The 18,931-nt window shown below is 38.1% G+C and overlaps 1 protein-coding gene across 5 annotated transcripts in view; it reads left to right on the top strand.

The window, feature by feature from the left end:
• Nucleotides 1-18,931, top strand: part of LOC137132113 (inactive N-acetylated-alpha-linked acidic dipeptidase-like protein 2) — a 457,260-nt gene that overhangs the window by 373,941 nt on the left and 64,388 nt on the right. For 4 of the 5 annotated variants that reach the window (XM_067514226.1, XM_067514229.1, XM_067514228.1 and 1 more), the window contains one exon: nucleotides 7,299-7,388. The exons of the other annotated variant lie outside the window; for it this stretch is intronic. In XM_067514226.1, coding sequence (XP_067370327.1) covers nucleotides 7,299-7,388 — 90 coding nt within the window. The remainder of the gene's footprint in view (nucleotides 1-7,298; nucleotides 7,389-18,931) is intronic. 5 annotated transcript variants of the gene reach the window in all.

Below are 18,931 nucleotides of genomic sequence, written 5' to 3' on the forward strand. Positions count from 1 at the left end.
TTTAATGACCCGAGGGAGAAATAAACAAGTTTTTTCAAACTGCATTTGCAGAACTTTACTTAAGAAATAAGGATAAGAGTAATTCCTGGGTAATCATTTATTTCTACAGGAATATATATTGCTCCTTGTCCTCATCTGTCTATGTAATGTGTATGAATATACCATGCTAGACAGTATGTATGATGAGGTACTTGTCTTCTTGGTTAGGGTGATCATGGAGACGTATGAAGACGTAATACGCAATATTTTAATTATTATGGTGTGAATAGTTTCCATGAGTGACAGCACTGGATGAAGCGAAGAATCTTGCGTCCAGATCATAATGATGTGTAAAGAGTGTATACAAATTATCACCATATTTATTTTCAACCTTTTCTTCTTTCTGTGATGCTTGAAACTTTAGGATCAAAGAGTTTGCACAGCTCCATGAATTTAAGGATGCACAAAATAACAGTTTCACTTTTCTTTTCCGCAGAAAAAAATGTCACTCACCCCATCAATTCCAAATTGGAAGTGTGGTGTGAAAGTTTAATTTAGTCGTACTCTAGCTGTAAAAATCTTGTGGAAAATTCAGCGTAGTGTGTGATTCGATGGGTTTTGCAGCTGCCAAACAAAGGACGGCTGCTCTCCACATTGAGAGAAAGTGGCTTTGCTCTGTGCAACATCAAACTTGCACTTTTGGTCCTAAAGTCTGTGAACTGTGAATGCATAGCCCCAACCAAATATTTTACAGACTCTGCATACTTTAATATAATAAAACTTAAGTGCAAGTACTAAATTGCTAAAAGGCACTTTATTGTTTGATGTTAAACACTGCACCTAAACAGAGGAACTACTCCTACACAAAGCCAGGCTTATTAAGCTGTGAAAACATCTACAATCTATGGGTTATTTAATGTCTATTAAAATCCAGATTATTTTTACAGCTTCTTGGACACAAGAAGCTGTGTGTGAGTTTTTACTAAAGGGCCTAGTGAGAGGGGGGTCACACAGACCATGTCAGAGAAATCGGGTTTTGACCTGTTTTTGCGTAAGCTCCAACCATAGGGTCTTAAAGGTTGCAGTGGGATTTTGTTTTCAATAAACATATTATAACAGCAGCTATGCAATAATAAGAAAAAACTGCTGATCTGTGCTTGTGTTTGCACAGTGCAGACATTGTGCTGTGTATAAAATACAGTACAGGGCTGCAAGGGGGGGTATGAATATAACGGCCATGGAACTACCATATAAAGCACTGAAAAAGACAAAAACCCAACAGATTCAACTTTATAGTCAATGTAGGATTGAATTTACTCCTCGGGTTATAAGCTGAAGTGAACATTTTAAACAACTCAATATTTCAGAACCTTTTTCTGAAGGGCACCTGGTTGTCTATTTTTGACAGATTAATGCATTGCCATTGTTGCTTCAAAGTTAATGTGACTGTCCTTCAGAAGGGGATTTCACTATTAAATGTGTGAACTATGGCAGAAATTGTAAATGCTTGCTACTTGTTGTTCTTGTGTGTGTGTTGGAAGCACAGAAGTGCCACACCTAAAGTAACGGGAGGTTGAAGTGCTACCTCAAGGTCCCCAGTTTAATTTCGCCTTATTCAGGTCTTTGGTCTTTGATCTAAACCTTTGTTTCTGATCCTTCATGGATTTTCCCCTGGTGCTCTGTTTTTACCCCACAGTCCAAAGACATTCGTGGTGGTTGTCTGTACATGTGGTTCTATGATAGTTGTACTTCTTGTCTCCAATAACGGCTGGGGTAGGTTTAAGAGTCCGTGCAGCCCTTAGCAGGATAAGCAGTATAGATAATGGATGGATGGATAAATGGATGTAGTAAATTGATTAACCAGAACACAGAAATGGGATTGTACAGAAAGTGGACAGAAAGTGGACAGTTTGTAGCCTCTTAGGTGGCTACAAACATTCTGTAATACAGTTTTGAGGAAGAGACAGTAGAAGAGGTAAATTATTTATAGTGATTTATAGTGTTTATAGTAAACATGAGCAACTTACAGGGTCTGACAGTAGCTGGTGTGACCGAGAAAACAACATCCTGCCTGTTCCACAAAGAGCATTAGGTTTCAAGATTCCAGTATTATTATCATGTTTTGCAGTGTTGAAGATATTTTTAATGAAACAACAATTTTTATTCACCAAATCATTGATTTAATTTAAATTGTGTAAAAGACATTTTGTTAAATTGTGGTAGGTGAAAGAAGATGGACTAGAGCAAGGATCAGTGCTGAGATCAAGACACAGAGAGGGTCTGTGCCAAGAAAGATTAACTAAGGGCTAGATAAGTGATTTAAAAGGCTTTAAGTACAAGTTCTCGAAATGTAGGTATTTTGATCCAAACTATTTTTCTCTTTGTTTTAACGTCTCCAAAACCCCTCACCCTAAACCTTAAGTACAGAACAGAGTGCTTCATTTGGCCTGGTGCTTAGCACTGCATATCCTCAGCCGATGGCACTCTGCAATACTGAGGTAAGAGAATCAGCAGGTGAATGGTGTAGAGTGTTCCGTCCGTGTGTGTGTGTGTGTGTGTGTGTCCAATTACTACAATTGACCAATGGAAGTATTTTTTGAAATTATGTAGAAAAAGGTTTTTGTTTTTTCCATCACCTTTTTATAGTTGTTGAAACTACTCTGTCTGTTTGCAGGTAATTATTTTAGCTCTTGGTGTTTAATTTTCACATTGTTATTATATTATCGCTAATACCAAACATTTACCTAGTTATTACCTTAGTAATTACAGCGTTAATGTTTCAAAGGAAAACATCTGGTGAGTAAAGTTTGAGACCTGCACTGTTTGTGCTTCGTTGCGTGTGTGCATGCATTTCACATTGAGCTGGTAAAATCCAGGAACAGGTCATTGATTACTGTAGAAAAAAACCCAGATTTTAGAAAGTAGATAAAATGGTGCCCCAATGCCCCTGAAAGAGATTTGTAGAGATTTTGCTGACTCTTTGTTTGTTGTTTGGTAATTATTTTAAGAAGCCATACAAACAAAAAGGTACCATCCAGTACCAACAGCCCATAGACATTTAAAGTCCTGACCTGAGCATGTTCAGTCTGAAGAGAGTTTCCTGGTGGTTTACGCCATTTTCTCACTTTGAAAAATAAAATTATGCCTACAGTATGTACTACCATTAACAAAGCTCAGTTCAGCAGCAAACAAAAAGTCATTTGCAACTTAGTCTCATCCATATCCATAATATCCACCCACACTACCATAAGATTACCACTGTTTGACTCCCCTTTAGACTCTTACATGTGATAGTCTTGGGATTGTCGGTCTTTAAAATATAGGTGGCCTCAAAGGAAATGTTTAATGAGGAACAAAATTCAACTTTTCTTGTAAAGCTTCAACCTTCAGAGGAAAAGTGCAAATAAATAATTATTCTGAATGTGCAGATGCATTAACAAAAGTTTCATATTTAATATAGCAAAAGTCAGATTAATGGTGATGTCAAGCTCTTTAACTATGGGCCTCTGGGTAATAATAAATCAATAGAGTAATGGTGAAGTAACCAACTGCTTCTCCTGAACACTTATAATTACAGTAAAGCTTAAACTGAGCAATTAGTTATTGCATCTACAAACTTGTCAAAGTGTGTGCGTGTGCACACGCGTTTTAACTGCCTTTATGCACATGCGTGTTGGCATTTGCATCAGTAGTGGCACTGACGAGCTGGTGAGCTGTGGTGAGACTCGTCTTGACCACAGGTACAACAGCTGCGGAAATCAAAGCAATGACTTTGTTAACGTACACCACAGATGGGACCATGTGTTTGATTTGGATTCTTCTTCCCTGAATGTAGGCGGTGAGGCTTCTTTTCGGGGAACGTTGCACACATTCAGTTTGACATCCACCACAGAGGCATATTTTGAGGCAGATGTTGTGCCCAATAATTCATGTATTTATTCAGAGGCAGCTAACAAAAAGGCTTTATATAATGTGTGCCTCCTTAGAGTATATGTGAATTATTAAGTACAGTCTCTATTCCTCTTGCGGCTCCTCTGTGGCTGCCATATTGACTGGTTGAGATTCTTGATAAGGAACGCATATCCTATATAGTGGTTGCTTTTTTAGTGGCTGAGGCATTTAAGAAATTTAAAGTGTTCTTTTCGCTGATCAGAAAACCCAAAAAGAATGTTGGGGTCTATTGCTGTTACGTGATGATCATTATGGTTCTGTTCGGTTCACACTAAGCCCGAAATCAAACAAACATGTTTCAATTTCATTTGGTGACAATGAACGGATATCAAGTTCGATGTATGCAAAATTGAGTAAATCTAACTCTGCAGATCGAAAGAAACCTACAGTGAAATGTCTCAAACTCAAAAGTGTTTAATGCTGTTAAGATAGAATTAAAATAGGAATTCAAAGTCTAAAAGTTTGAATCAAACGTAATTACACCAATAGCAGTGGACAGGGGTCTGCATGGGAAAAACCAAGCCATCCATGTTTTTTTATAACAGGTAAAGATAATGTTATACTCCTGTGCTCGCACATCAGCTAACCAATAATTAATGCTTCCTACTCACAAAGCATTTAACTAACCCAGCTTTACAAACCAAATTACCTGCTCGTGAGCTCAGGCTCAGACTCTATTCCAGCAAATGATGGGGGTTGTAGCTTCAACTTTGGCTGTTTGATACCTTCCAGTTGCATGGACATGTTTCTTTGTAAAAATGGAAGCAGACTGAAAAATAAATAAAAAGTTTAAAGAAGGGTTTTTAAAGACTGGTTTACTTGTTTCTAAGAAAAACAAGACCAAATTGGGAACCTAAGTTTAGTTGGATACAAGTGTTCCTGAATTAAGTTGTGTCAGGTTAGAACTAGTCACATCTGGTCTGTGGGACAATTTCTGACTGGATCAATTTGGGACCCAAGGATACATGTATGAGTATAACTGTGAATATTGTCTGACTGTTGTGATGATGACATAACAATTGTTTCCATTGTAAATTGAATCTCATTATACTTGGGCCTGTTCAGGTTGTTTTTTTTTTTTCTTTCTTAGTTACTTTCTACATATCAGGCTTGTTTCAGTTTTCCATGGGTCCATATCAACCTCTGGTTTAAAAAAAAAAAAAACAGAACTACAGTCAGAATACATTTTAATACAATTTTATTTATTTAGTAAGAAGGTTAGTAAAAGATCAAAAAATGAAAACATTGATGCTGAATGTAATAATTTATTACATAAATAACCTTTAGTCATTTTTACAAATGTATGAAGCAATGTGCTAGATTACTGTCGGCATCATAACTGTTCATAAAAGGTCAGCAAAGTAACCTCTAATGCTGCTGAAAACAGAGAAGACAAGTGAAAACCCTGGTGTCTGTCATTCTTGCTCTCATGTCATGGAGTTGCTTTGCTGCATTTTAAATATGTGGAGGGTGCAATAAAATCAGACGACTATCAAGGATTTAACCATAGTGCAATATCCTCCTCTATCTACACACTTTGGATGTTATCATGCAATTCAATAGCTGTTATCGGTTGTTATTAGCACCATAGATATAAGCCAGTGAGTTCTTGCGCTGCATCCTAGAATCATGCCAGCTTATGTTATACAGCACTATTTGCTTTAGGCGCCAAAACGAGACAGTCAGTGAAAGAATGTAGTTTGGATCAAAGTACACCCGGTATTTTGACAGAGGACATGAAATGGTGTGTCTCATTTCAAAGTCCTGTGTATCTCTTTGATCTTCTGTGGAAATATATGAAGCCCACAAATGAATAAAATGCAGCAGTTTTATCAAGACATTAGTGATGGAAGAAGACTGGAGCTAAAGCAACTAAAGTAAACAAAAGCAACTGCCTAGAGCCAGCGCTTTCTCACTCCCGAGGGGTTAAAAAGTGCCGCTTTGTACAGTCCCTTCTGCTTTATGCTTAAGGTATCTGTTCACATAGTTGACTGACACTTGGAGCTTTCAGTGTAGTAAATCGATGATGTAAAATAAGAAGAGGTCTCATAGGGAGGTGGACGGGGGTTGGTGTATGGTACAAAACACACGACCTTTCCGAGGGAGACTGGAGTTCAACTCGAGTGTGAGAGGTTGTATGCTTTATCGATGATTGTTTTACAACGTGGCACACGTGGGTTACTATAGCAAGGAGGTACGTGTGTGCTGGTGTCACCGTTTGTAGTGTTTTATTTTTCTGTAATTTTACTTCTAACTTAACCTCACTCTGAAGGTTTTGTGCCTGACGCCAAAGTGCACCTGCAGCACCAATACCATTGTTCCCAGGGCGTCGAATAGTGGCGTCCTGGAACATTCAAATGCCAAAGGGAACCTGGCGTATCTACTTTGGCGTATCCAACGTGATACGCCAAACGATGTACAAAGTGGAACAATTTGACATCTAAGGAAGCTGTATCTAACGCTGTGGAATGAGAACTTGGTAATGCCATATTGATTTATTCTGTTATTTAATTGACATATCTGTTCTATTAAATGGACTGGAGAATAGTGGATGGCACTTACTTTTATTTGTATATTAACTTATTACAGAACCTATTGAGGTGGAGGAGTAGCAATACTTTCAGCCTTTCAGTCTGTACAATAACCAATAAATACATAATTTTGTGGTTCATTAGGGAGATTTCTAAACTTTTATCACCCACACAAATTAGACCCAAAATAAACAGTTGTTAGTAAGGAAGAGGTACTTTTCACAGACACACAACAGAGGAGATGTCAGCTAGTCATTGATTTCCAGGCTACTCCGAAGAGAAATTGAGTTGAGAGCCTTTTGATATTCTTATCTGTCTGCTTCTCAATTTGACTTCATGAAAAAAACCAAAACAAAATACAATTCCTGTACAAAAGCAGAACTGCATCTTTGAAGTCACAACAAGGTGCTTTGTCTTGGGACATTACCAACTATGCAGAGTGACAGTGAAGCAGTTTTGGGGGTGTGATCAGTCATGGTTACATAACTTTGTGTCAGCATCTGGGTCTTTGTGTGTTTGTGTGTACACGCGCTTGTATGTGACAGCAGAACAAAACGTCCTGGCAGTTGTTGGGCCTTTACGAGCATGTACTTTTTACCCCCCCCCCCAGTCAAAACTTGACAGGTTGCTCCAGTCTCAGCACAGAACACACAAGAATAGAATAGATAAGAAACAAGAAAAAATGGGTCAAGTTTTGTTTCATTTTTGCTTGAACTTTAATATCAATGTGGTGCTACGGAAATGAAAAGGGTGCTGAGTGAGATAATGGTTTGACTTGAAAAGATCAGCCCAGGAGTGTATGTGTGATGCTGCCTCTCCTTCTGTCTTTCGTATCAGACAACCAGTTTCCTGTCCGAGGCCCAATTTTCTGCAGAGTCACCAGAAACCATTGACCCGCTTTTCAAGTTCCACGAGACCATTGCTAAGGTAGGACCAATGTCTTCGAGGCTTTCCTATAAAATCTCTACATCACAGTGGCTCTTCAGTCTTGAGTGTCCACTTTTTATGTTTAAAAATTGAAAGTGAGGCTTTTTTTTTATTTGAGAAGCCTGATGAAGCCTGACTGGCTGCATTATTTTGCTGTTCCTAGACAATTACAAAACTGGATTTTTACAGTTACCTATCTAGTGCGTTTAGAGCAGATTAGCAAATTAGCTGCATCATTAGCTAAGTAAAGCATCACAAAGTCACCATCCATTTAAGCTGCAACAGTCAACGGCTGGTAATTTTTTTTTTTTATTTACTGGACATTGAACATGGCAAAGTCTACTTTTTCTTCATGTTCTTTCTTCTGCAAAAGTCAGATGAAACAAACTGCTTATGTAAGCTGTTGCCAAATTAGGATCTCTATCTCAGCTAACAGATTAGACCTTTTTAAAATAACACGCCACTCTTACCAGGAGCACTCTCATTGCTTATAAATGCCACCAGTTCCCCACAGCTATCGGCACTATAGCAAAGCTGTGACAGTTTACAAATTACATAACGCACAGTGACATTTTCATTATCTTTTATGGAGGTCCAGCTCTAAATGACGCCAATCTATTTTAGAACGTCCTCACTTTGGCACCTCATACGTGTGAAATTACATTTGGTTTACAAGTATTGCCATGGCAAGAGAAACTCACTGCCAAAACTCTCAAACTGTTAGCAATGAGTTGTTCAACCTACTACTGTGCATTTTCAACTACTCAACACCCCCTTTAGATAAACAAACAAAGGCAAATTTATTCAGAACCGCAGAGGATGGAGAAGGAAGAAGGAATTTAATTTGGAAGAGCACAATGTGTGGGAGAGAGGAGGACAAGTTTGTGTTTGTGTTCGTGAAGCTTTTCTTCTGGTGAACAGGGCACTATCCATGTTTGTTCTTAAGAGTCCTGTAGCATTCTGTCTGTGCTGTGTTTATGTGTGTGCATGTGTGTGTGTGTGTGTGTGTGTGTGTGTAGTATCTGTAATAAAGAGCGTGTGTACAAGTGGGGCTGTAAATGTAATGGTAGCACCTGTTCTGTCTGAGTCTGAGCCCAGGCTGCATTTCAAAGCAAAGCAGATGTTAATGAAAACATGTTGAGCTCAGTACTAACTTGTCCTTCTCCCATTCTTTTAAATGTATTCAGGGTATTGCTTCATAGTAAATATGTAAACAATTGCCACACTGTATTTTAGTATTGAAAGAATATTGAAGAAAGAATATTGAACTGAAAAGAACAAGATTTTGTTCTCATTTAATGTCTTGGCGCATGCTTGTCATTTCCATGTTGTCAGTTTTATCTATTCCGAGTGGCTCATGGAATTAACAATCACTGCTAATGCTGTAAGATAAAGGTCCTGCAGTCATGGAAGAATTAGACATTTCTTTTGCTTCGCTTTGCACAACCAAAGCAACAGTAATGCCTGTGATGAGACTTCCCCAATGTTTCTATAGTTGTTGTCATTAGTTATGTTATAGCTATGGACATGGGCCACAACATTGACTAAATGTTTTGTCCGCCCCCATCCAACCTAACTGCCTCGTTTAAAGACATTGCCAACTTGCCAAAGCCGTAATGTTTCGTGACTGCTAGATGTCACCAATTTTCGTTGTGATATCCTATTCTATTGCTATAGTATAAAGGTCCTGCAGCAAGCTGGACAGTCATGACAGAAGGAAATACGAAACACACTAGAATTACTTACTGAATCCATTGCATTCCTGTACCAGATTTGTACAAATCTGCCAGCTGAAATGACAAAGCAGTTCAGTCATTCATTCATTCCTGAGCATTTTCTTATCTGGTGACAGCATTTTCTGGACGTCTTTCCTTCTCAGTGTTGTTCACAACTGCTACTCAGAAGAAACCCATTAATTATATGACTTCAGATGTCTGACAAATAAAAAAACAACAACTGTGTACTGTGAGTTTTAATTTGAACCCCATTTTTATAATCTAAAAAGATTTTGGCAAATTACACTGTTAATAGTATGTCAATTAACAAGGCACAGGCAACTCCCTTGGCACTGCTACTGTTGCTACAGCTGTGCAGGTATGTGCCTGTTTTTGTTTTTTTTTGCCTCGTGTCTTAGCTTTACATTTTTATGATATATATTATAAAATATATATATATTTTTTTTAGCTGCATTCCTATGTGATGAGGTTGATGTGCGCTGCAATTAAGTTATGCTAAAACTTTGCGGCAACATTTCAGCACCTTGGACAGCAGCAATAGGTTGTTGGGCCAAAGACCTGGCACGATTTGCAGGTATTGTGAATGATTAAATTTTGACTCAGGCTGAAGTTGGGTGGAGCTACTCTGGGAATTCACCAAGTCACCAAAGTGCTTTAAAGAATGATAAGCAAGCTGTTCTTAATAGGTTCAACAAAACAGGAGCAGGAGTCTAAACAGGCCAAATAAGGTAAAGTGTCTCCATTGGTAGACTTCTAGAGTGTTCATATAATAATGCTCAAAAAATACAAGCACCTTGCACTGGCCAGATATACTGCCAGTTTTTAATTATACTTAATGGATTTAAATTTTTTATCATTTTGCATGAAGATTATAGTTATTCACATTCATATGCCTTGTGTGAATGCTCTGATGAAAATGCATCTGTGTGAGGTAAGATGCAACCATGGTGGGCAGAGAGAAATAGGGTTGTCATTTGGCCTTAATCATTACATCCTTGGAGATCAGGCAAAGTGCCAGATGTTATTTGTGCAGGTTGTAAAAGGATAGAGGGAGACACACACACACACACAGCGGGGAGAGAGAGAGAGCACGAGAGAGAGAGAATGACAGTTACATAAAAACACAAGACTGAGGGTACACTGACACATCATGTCATGGTGAAGGGCAAATGGGAGGTGGCAGATATGTTATTCCCGATGTTAAATATTCAGTTTGGGAGGAGGGCAAAGAAAGGAAGAAATCCCGTGTGACCTCTATAGTGGCGTGTGTGTTTGTTCTGAAATGTCAGGCACTACTATCAGTAAAGAATTTATCTGGAGGTGAAAAAGAAACCAACAAGCACTCACACACTCTGTAGCAATAGGTGAAAGCAAAGTACAAACACTTTCCTTTTCCTCTTTGTTCAGTTACTTTGGTCATATATATAAAATATAAATGTAGTTTGCTCTAGCTGCTTATCTCTGTGGTGGAGTGGTTAGCGCTGCCACCGCACAGTTGGAACGGTGCCGGTTTGGGTCCCTTGGTTGGCTGTGGCCTTTCTTTGTGGAACGTTCTCCACATGCTTGCGTGGGTTTCCTCCGGGGGCTCTGGTTTCCTCTCATAGTCCAAACACATGCATGTTCGGTAAATTAGTGGCTTTAAATTGCCCATATGTGTGAATGTGAATGGTTTTCTCTCTGTGTTGGCCCTGAGATACACTGAAGACCTTTGCAGGGTGTACCTCCCCTCTTTCCTACTGACAGCTGGGATAGGCTCCAGCCCCGGGTGACCCTGCAAAGTATAAACAGTTACAGATAATGGATGGATGGATGGATGATTATGGGTTGTTGAATGTACAGTATTTGCCTTAAAATACTATAGAAAATGTATGTTTGTGTATCTAAAAATCAGATCAACAGAAATCTCAAGATATTTTTCCCCTTTAAGACATCGTATTGTTTTGAGTAACGACCTTGATTAATAATTTTCAAAAATGTATGCATTACAGTAGTAATTAACAAGTAATGACTAAAAACTACAAAGTAAAATAAAGCATAAATATTGGTGCAGAAACATGAGCTCATTTGGATTTGGATCTGTGTGGATGCAGATCAATATAGCATTACTCTCTGTGGTTTAAAAATGTTCAAGTGTAAAGAAAAGCGGAATTTACCGAAGGGTGTGAGACATGCTGTCTTTCAGTCAAAAAAGGACCCAAGAGTGAGGAGTTCAATGTCGCAGAAGTTTGACTTTCAAAATTGAGAGGCTCTTAAATGTCAAGAGACAGTCAGACGGACCTGCTATTAAGAGCAACAGTCAAATAATCTGAGCTTTAAATGTAATAACCAAAGCCTCTCTGTTTAAGTTGATTCAAAAAATCTGAAACAAACCTAATTTGTCTTTCATTGTAATCATATTTGCTGTTTTAAATGATACTGTTGGCTTGTTAAATAAAATGAACTGTTGAGATGTATTTGTTCATCTTTTTCATTCTTTTTCCTTCTTATTCTCACTCTGTACTCCCCCAACACACACACAAACACACAAATGGATTGTTGTATGTGTATTGTTAGTGTTGTAGCTCAGGGACTGTGCCTAAGCTCGGTGTCCCTGTACTCATTTGTCAAGTGTAGTTTTAGACGGAGCTGGTTGGAAGGGTTCAGGTTGGCAGGTGGCAACAGCAGGCTCCCTCTGTCTTGTTCTCACTCTCTTTGTGTCTTGCTAGCTCCATTGGACTCTCTTACTGTATCTCGGTGGGCAGTGTTCTCTGTGTAGCTAATTTTTTTAAGCGTGGCGTTGTGTACTAGTTGGCTTCCTCTTACTTGGCAAGACAAAGCTGGCATTGATCTGGCCAACAATTAATGGCCCTGTCACGCTCCTTTACTGGTCTCTGCTGCACATTGCTGGGAATAAACAATGGAATTCTAAGCATATGTGGAATATACATTTACAGTGGATGCAGTGTATGTAAATCAGGCATGTTGCCAGTAGGGCTTGCAAAAGAAGGACCTTAGAAAATCTGTGCTATGTGTAAGAAGTATCAGTTTGAATCACAGGACATCATTGAGTATGAAAATGACAGCATTGAGCCTGTCAAAGATGAATTTCTGTCACTGATTGGAACAGACAATAAAGTTAATCTTAATCTTGCTAATTCCATTCAGTCAGTTGCTCTTGCTGCAGCAGGTAAAGGACAAATCCTAGTAAAAAATAACTCCAAGGTTCCTTGCAATCGTACTTGAGGCCAGAGTTATGCCATCTAGAGTAACAATATGGTTGAACAGCATATTTCGGAGATTTGTAGGCACAAATATATGAGTTTAGAAGTAAAAAAATTGTGGGACATCCAGGCCTTTATGTATTGTGGGCATGCTTGAAGCTGGTTCCATTGATAAATTGATAAATAAGATTTAAACCAACCTAGTGCAGTTCCTTTAATCCCAATTTCATGTTCCAGTCTCTGTAATAAAATGTTGTGATCAATCATATTGAATACGGCCTAAGATCTAACAAATATAGAGATGAGTCCATTATCTGAGGCCAAGAGAATATTGTTGGTGACTTTTACCAGTGCTGTTTCTGTACTATGATGAACTCTAAATCCTGACTGAAAGTCTTCATACAAATTATTCTTTTACAGCAGATAATATCTGAATTGGGTGAAAACAGTATGATATGTACTTATAAGAATAACTACAAACTTTTGGGGAGTCTCATCAGAGGCATAAATGTTGCTTTGATCGTGCAAAAGAGAACAAATTAAATAATTCCCTTGTACCCATCTGACCAATCATTATGCAATGGGAATTATTTCCAAATTCGAGATCTCTCCATTTTGACTAAAAAGATTAACGTGAATGGTTTAATATCCTGTTTGACAATTTCACAGGAATGTTTTTTGTTTTTTTTTATCAACTGTGATGCACTGGATTTGAAGATAAGATAAGCCTACACAACACAAACACTGCTGTGGTCTTCCAACAGCAGAGATCAGCAACTATAGATGGCTTACCCTGCGAGCTCATATGCTTTTATCAAGGATAAAAGAGATATACATATATCAAGCACAAGGCTGACTGACATTTTGACTGTATTTACATGCAAATTACAAGTAAAAAGCACAAGCAGAATGGAGGGCTAGATGGAACATAGCAAACAGAGCAAGAAATGGTAACAGGCACAAAGGATGAATGACTAAATAGCAGGCAAGCATGTGAATGTAGATGAAATTGATGCTAATGGACACCAAATATCCCACATCCCTCCCATAGAGAAACTGATTGGTGTAAACACGATAGAAGTTGAAGAGTAAAATGTAGGGATGGATTATCTAAAAAAAAAAAAAAAAAAAGCAGTAAGGAGAAAGGTAACAGATGTTTTAAAATTCAGATATAGGAAGAAAAAGTGAAGGATGGTAGAGGATGATGAGAGTACAAATAGCAGGAAATGACACAAAAACAACGATAACATGAAAAAGAAGACAACAGTGAGAGAGCTCTACGCAGGGAAGTGAATCAGATGCACAGTGGAAAAAAAGATGAATGTGGGATGAGCAGGGCTGGTAAATACGTTTTATCTTCAGGTCTTTGTTCATCTCTCTTGTTTATTAAGTCCTGTGAATCCTTCACTTAACATCCATTTGTCATTTCCCTAAAAGAACACACACGCCATCAGTAGAGAAAGTTACAAATTCTGGCATGAATTTGACTGTAAGGTTCTACTAGACATTATTTATTAAAACTATTAACCATATATAGTATATACATAGAGTTTTCTAGAGGCTTTCTGCAAAATCTGCTAATTCTGCCAAGGATAAATCTCACCTGATAGTGCCTACGTCTCCCAACAGTTAACGTCCAAAAAAACCCAGTGTGGCTTTTGGTAAAGTAATTAAATTATGCAGTAATTCAACAGGATGCTTTGTATATTTTTACAACATAGTAATTTCACAAAAGCATGTGTAATCTGATTAGTTTGCTTAGAACAAGTGTGGTCAATTTACTAACTGTTGTGGTTGGATGTTTATATGGACTTTCTATGGGAAGGTTGCAGAGAACATTTACAAACAAGCAACATTGTGAATGTGACGGTCAAACTTCTCACCAACAGTCCTGAGTAATATGGCACAAACTTCTGCACAGCACAATGCATTTACTGCATAATGCAATTACTTTCCAGCACATCCCACCACCTTCTCAATAAATGCTCAAGAAGAGGAAAACAGAGTGTTCATGAAATAGAAATTATAGGAGAGCAACAAAGGAGGAGGGGACACAGAGGTTTTTCCATCCGCAAAGATTAAAGCCTTGGCTTGATTGTTGATAGACTGGAATTGTCTCGGTGCTTTTGCTTATAAGACCTACAGTATGAGGCTTCTGGATATTACTTTTCCTGTAGTTCCTCTTACTTTATACCTCATTCTCCTAATTTTCAAAATAGATGGAGAGCATCTCTATTTCAATAGAGATTGTACTGTATTTTCCTCCCTCACTACGAAAAGGATTAGTGACAGCTGTCATGCATCAAAGTTGCCAATCCGCTAACAACTTCAGCAGCTGGATTGTACAAATTATTGATTATTTAGTGCACACTTTAAAAAAAAACCTGTTTGCACCAGAAATACTGTTTACTCACCATTACTGAATCAGTCTTTTAGAATACTACTGATAGTAACGGCTCATATGCAGTCAGAGAAAGTTTGCTTGGGTAAAGTTCAAGATAAAAACCTACTGAACTCACTCGGAAGGAAATACGTTACCTATTGAACCATAATTAGGGGTTGATAAGAACTGATAAGAACCTAATTGGTTGATCGTGCTACAAGTGGCTGACCAATTTCAAACCAATTAAAACTTCACATTGCCTTTTACTGTGTGAACATAGTGATGTCAGGAAATTTCAACTTAACCCAAGAAGAAACTATAGTTTATCTTTTATTAACTGTTATAGAGAGCACTGACTTTGGTGAAGAGAGTAACACTTCTATACCCCAGATGGGTGATCCCTAATATTGAATACAAAAAGTAGAGCAAGGGCAAAGGGCAATGCCAGTGTTTCGGTTGTCATTGTCACCAAAAGAAGAGCAAGAGGCCGTCGCAGCCAAAGCAGTGGTTTCCAATGGAAATCTCATTGCTGTGTATGGAACAGAAAGGAAGATAAAGGCACAGATTAAACCCCCACTTAACTCTTTTATCCTTTTTAGCCTGGTTACAAGTTCAAATGTGGTCAGCCATCTTGGGATCTAGGATCATTAAAATGTATTGCTGCTATTATTATGCCAGGACCCACCATAAGTAGGTCCACCACCTGTTATGAGGGGCACAATTCAGTGAAGGATGACCACACACCTGCATAATACAGACCTCACAATCCATCTTACCACCACCTACTCTCCCACTCTCTGCCCCTTTCACACACACAAACACACACACACACACACACACACACACACACACACACACAATCCACACCTCCCCAGCCACAACCAACCTTATCTCTTTCTTTCATCTGTCTGTCTACACTTGTTTTTATAATTTTCTTCGTACTCTAGCTTCCATTTTTTGCATGTCTACCCTTCGTTAAGGTTCTCATATTGAATACAGTTACAAATATTGCAATGGTACATGTTTGCATTTACACTGGAAGATAAACATAGTCATGCATTTTCATGTAGATACACTTCTATGTATAAATGCAAATGTGAGCACTAGCGTTAGTTTTACTGTGAAGCTTTCACTTAAAGCTCAAAGCACTTGAACAAAATGTGTGAAGAATGGGAAGGTACTGGGCATGTAATTAAACTTGCCCATTCCCTGGAGGCAAGTTGTTTTTAGTCTGCTTTGAGGACACTTTGCCTAAGATGTCACGGAAAGTGATGCGCTTCTGACTCTTTTACCTTCACTCTTCAGTTCTACCTTCAAATCCAAGAACTTGCCAGTGCTTCATTGGAATTCTGGATCCCTGCCTTTGCAATGACACACAAAACAGATAGGCCAGCACCTCTTTTATGCTGGTGATGAGTGTTGTCGCAAAAGGCAAAGTCCAGAATTCCAATGAGGAATCCAGTGAGGAAGGAACATTTTTCATTTTAAGGTGGAACTGAAGAAAAAAGGTGAATTCTGAAGGTAAATGTCAATCTCCTCTCTCTAAAGATGCCTCCAAAGTGATCCTGTAACTTCAAAACTTCTTCCTACTTACAGCCACAGAAATCAACTCTAACAAAATGAATGTAGATTCAAATGTGACTTCCACTGTAGATTAACTTTCTTGCTTAGTATTGTTCTTCTTGTCAACAAGTGCTAGATTATGAAATGGCTCATACTGAAAATACTGTGTGCTGGAAGTAAAATTTCATTGTATGCCTTTTATCAGCCTTCCATTATTGCTGGCAGAGCAACCTTTCTCTTCACCCCCCCCCCCCCCAACCCCCCCTCTCTCTCTATCTCTCTCTCTAGCTCTCTAGCTCTCACCCCACCTCCATCTTCTGCTGCTGGTACATTAAAAGTTCAACAATAGTCTTTATTATCCTCTCAAAATATTAAGCTGTTGGCTGTAGAATACTGATAACTTATAGAATCAAACAGAAATTAAAGGGGTAGAAAGTTAAGATAAGGAACAAAATAAATAAATACAGGGTAATAAAAGATTTATTCTATGCTGTTGGGTGTTTAGATTTAAAACTTCCAATATTGTTTGTATATGTCATTTTAGGAGCTGACCATATCAACTCTCATTAATATTAACATTGAATTTTTAATTAGCCTGTTGACTTATTTTGGAAATTTAAGAGTAACTCTGTTGACTGAACTTAAGGGGAAAAAAGTTCAGTAAACTTAGCATATTAAGGTGACTCAACCGCTTAGTCATATTCACAATTTTATAAAAAATATTATTTTAATTATCTGTTTAAACATATTTTTGTAATAATTTCATGATTTGATGCTGTTTTAATTTGTGTTACCATTATTATGTAGACAACATGTAATTATGTTTCATTTTAAGTGTCTGTAAGTGCAGACTGAATTAAATACCACACTGTAAATACAATAGTAATCCTAACTTTACTCAGTTATAAACAATATGCAGATTTTACTCATTTATGATCAGGTTAGATGTAAATGCAGAGTGAAAAAAAACCCTTACTCATTCTTTTTGAGTGAAGCTAACTTAAAACAATCAAGTACAGTATCAACAAATGAGACACTATAATACTTTACCAGTGGGAGGCAGCAATTCACAAAAAGGTGCCTAAGTCTGCCGGGAAAACTTGTATGCAGATATTAACAGGGTCATGTAGGTAAGTGCATAAGGGGTCAAAGTATCCTGGTGCAATTCATAAACCCAGTGCAATTGACCACTGACCTTTTTCTGCTCTTGTAAAATCCTCTGCTGACATTTTCTAAGGATGGAGGGAGGATTACATTTTTTGAAAGTGCAGGGCTGCATTTAAAATATATTTCCGTTTTTGCAGCACAGTGTGAAGAAAATGTTAAACTATGGTGGGACTACTACATATTTACAACTAATGACAAAAGAAGCCTTCTTCGATAGCACGGTTAGAAAGGTTGGGGCCTATCGATCTTAGTAGTAGAGTATATATAAACATCATATTGTGATGTGGTGTTAACTTAAATAAGTAAGTTGTTTGAAAGACAGCGCACAGATTTCCATACTCCATACTGAGTTAAAAGTACACGTAAAGTAGATTTTTATGTACTGTACAATTTCTTTAGTTGTGTAAACCAAATTGTAAGTGTGTTACACTTAATAAGCATTGGTATTTCACAATTCTTCAATCCTATTCTTCTGGTTTCCTTGTTTTGTTTTGTTTTTCAAAGCAATTAGTTTGCATGATTTTTAATAAATAAGGTTAACTGATCAGAATTTACAGTGTAATTGTTCTCCTTATGAAAATAAACAAATCTGTACAGTACAGCGCTTAAAATACACGTTTTCATCATTAACCTTTTCTTCAAAATAGGGAATTCTTGAGTTTAAAATAAAAATAAACATTTTAATTTGAATTCACTTGAAATGATCATGTTTGCATTAAGTTAAAAAAATGTTTAGTTGATTCTACTAAATTCCATTTTGTTTTACAGTGTAAACCTAATGACTTCACATGGGATTTAACGTTCTAAATAAGATGTATGTTCTTTTTGTGCTGGGTGACAGGCAGAAGGAAAAATGATAATACCTTTGTCAGTCAGCCAATCAACTAGTGAGTCAGCCACTGAAGAAGTGCCCCAGTCAGTCAGTCAGTCAGTCAGCCAACCAACCACACGTTCAGTCTTAACATCCCAGTTTGCAACAGGCTGCTATAAAACACGAGGAGCCGACAGCTACAGTCACTTCTATCTGACACTGTGAAGTTGCTGTGACGTCGCTACAGCAGCAGTCTACATCGCTGCATTGACAAGCTCCTTTATCACCTGTTAACAGGAGGAAGAGTTTGTGTGCGTGCACGCTTGTGCACTTTTGGGAAGGCAGCGAAGCAAAAACAAGCCGTATGCATGCGTCGGTTGGCCTTGTGTGTGAGAGGTTGTTGTCTATGTGTTTGTGCGTGTACAACAGAGGCAGGCAAGAGTATGTGTATGAGAGCTGACACAGGTGTCCAGGTTGACAGCCTTTGTAATGAAGGAGAAGATAATTTGTTAGACGGCTCCTCCTCTGTGGCCACCTGCACGTCTCCCTACATTCATCCTTCTCTCCATTGCTCTCCCTCCATCGCATCACCAGTAAATCTCTCCCTACCACTCGTTCTTTCCCACTTACCCTCCATCTCTCACTATCCTTCTTGTCTAATGCTCCTCCTCCTCCATCCCTCT

This window comes from Channa argus, chromosome 8 (genome assembly GCF_033026475.1).
Source record: "Channa argus isolate prfri chromosome 8, Channa argus male v1.0, whole genome shotgun sequence".
NCBI classification, from domain to species: domain Eukaryota; kingdom Metazoa; phylum Chordata; class Actinopteri; order Anabantiformes; family Channidae; genus Channa; species Channa argus.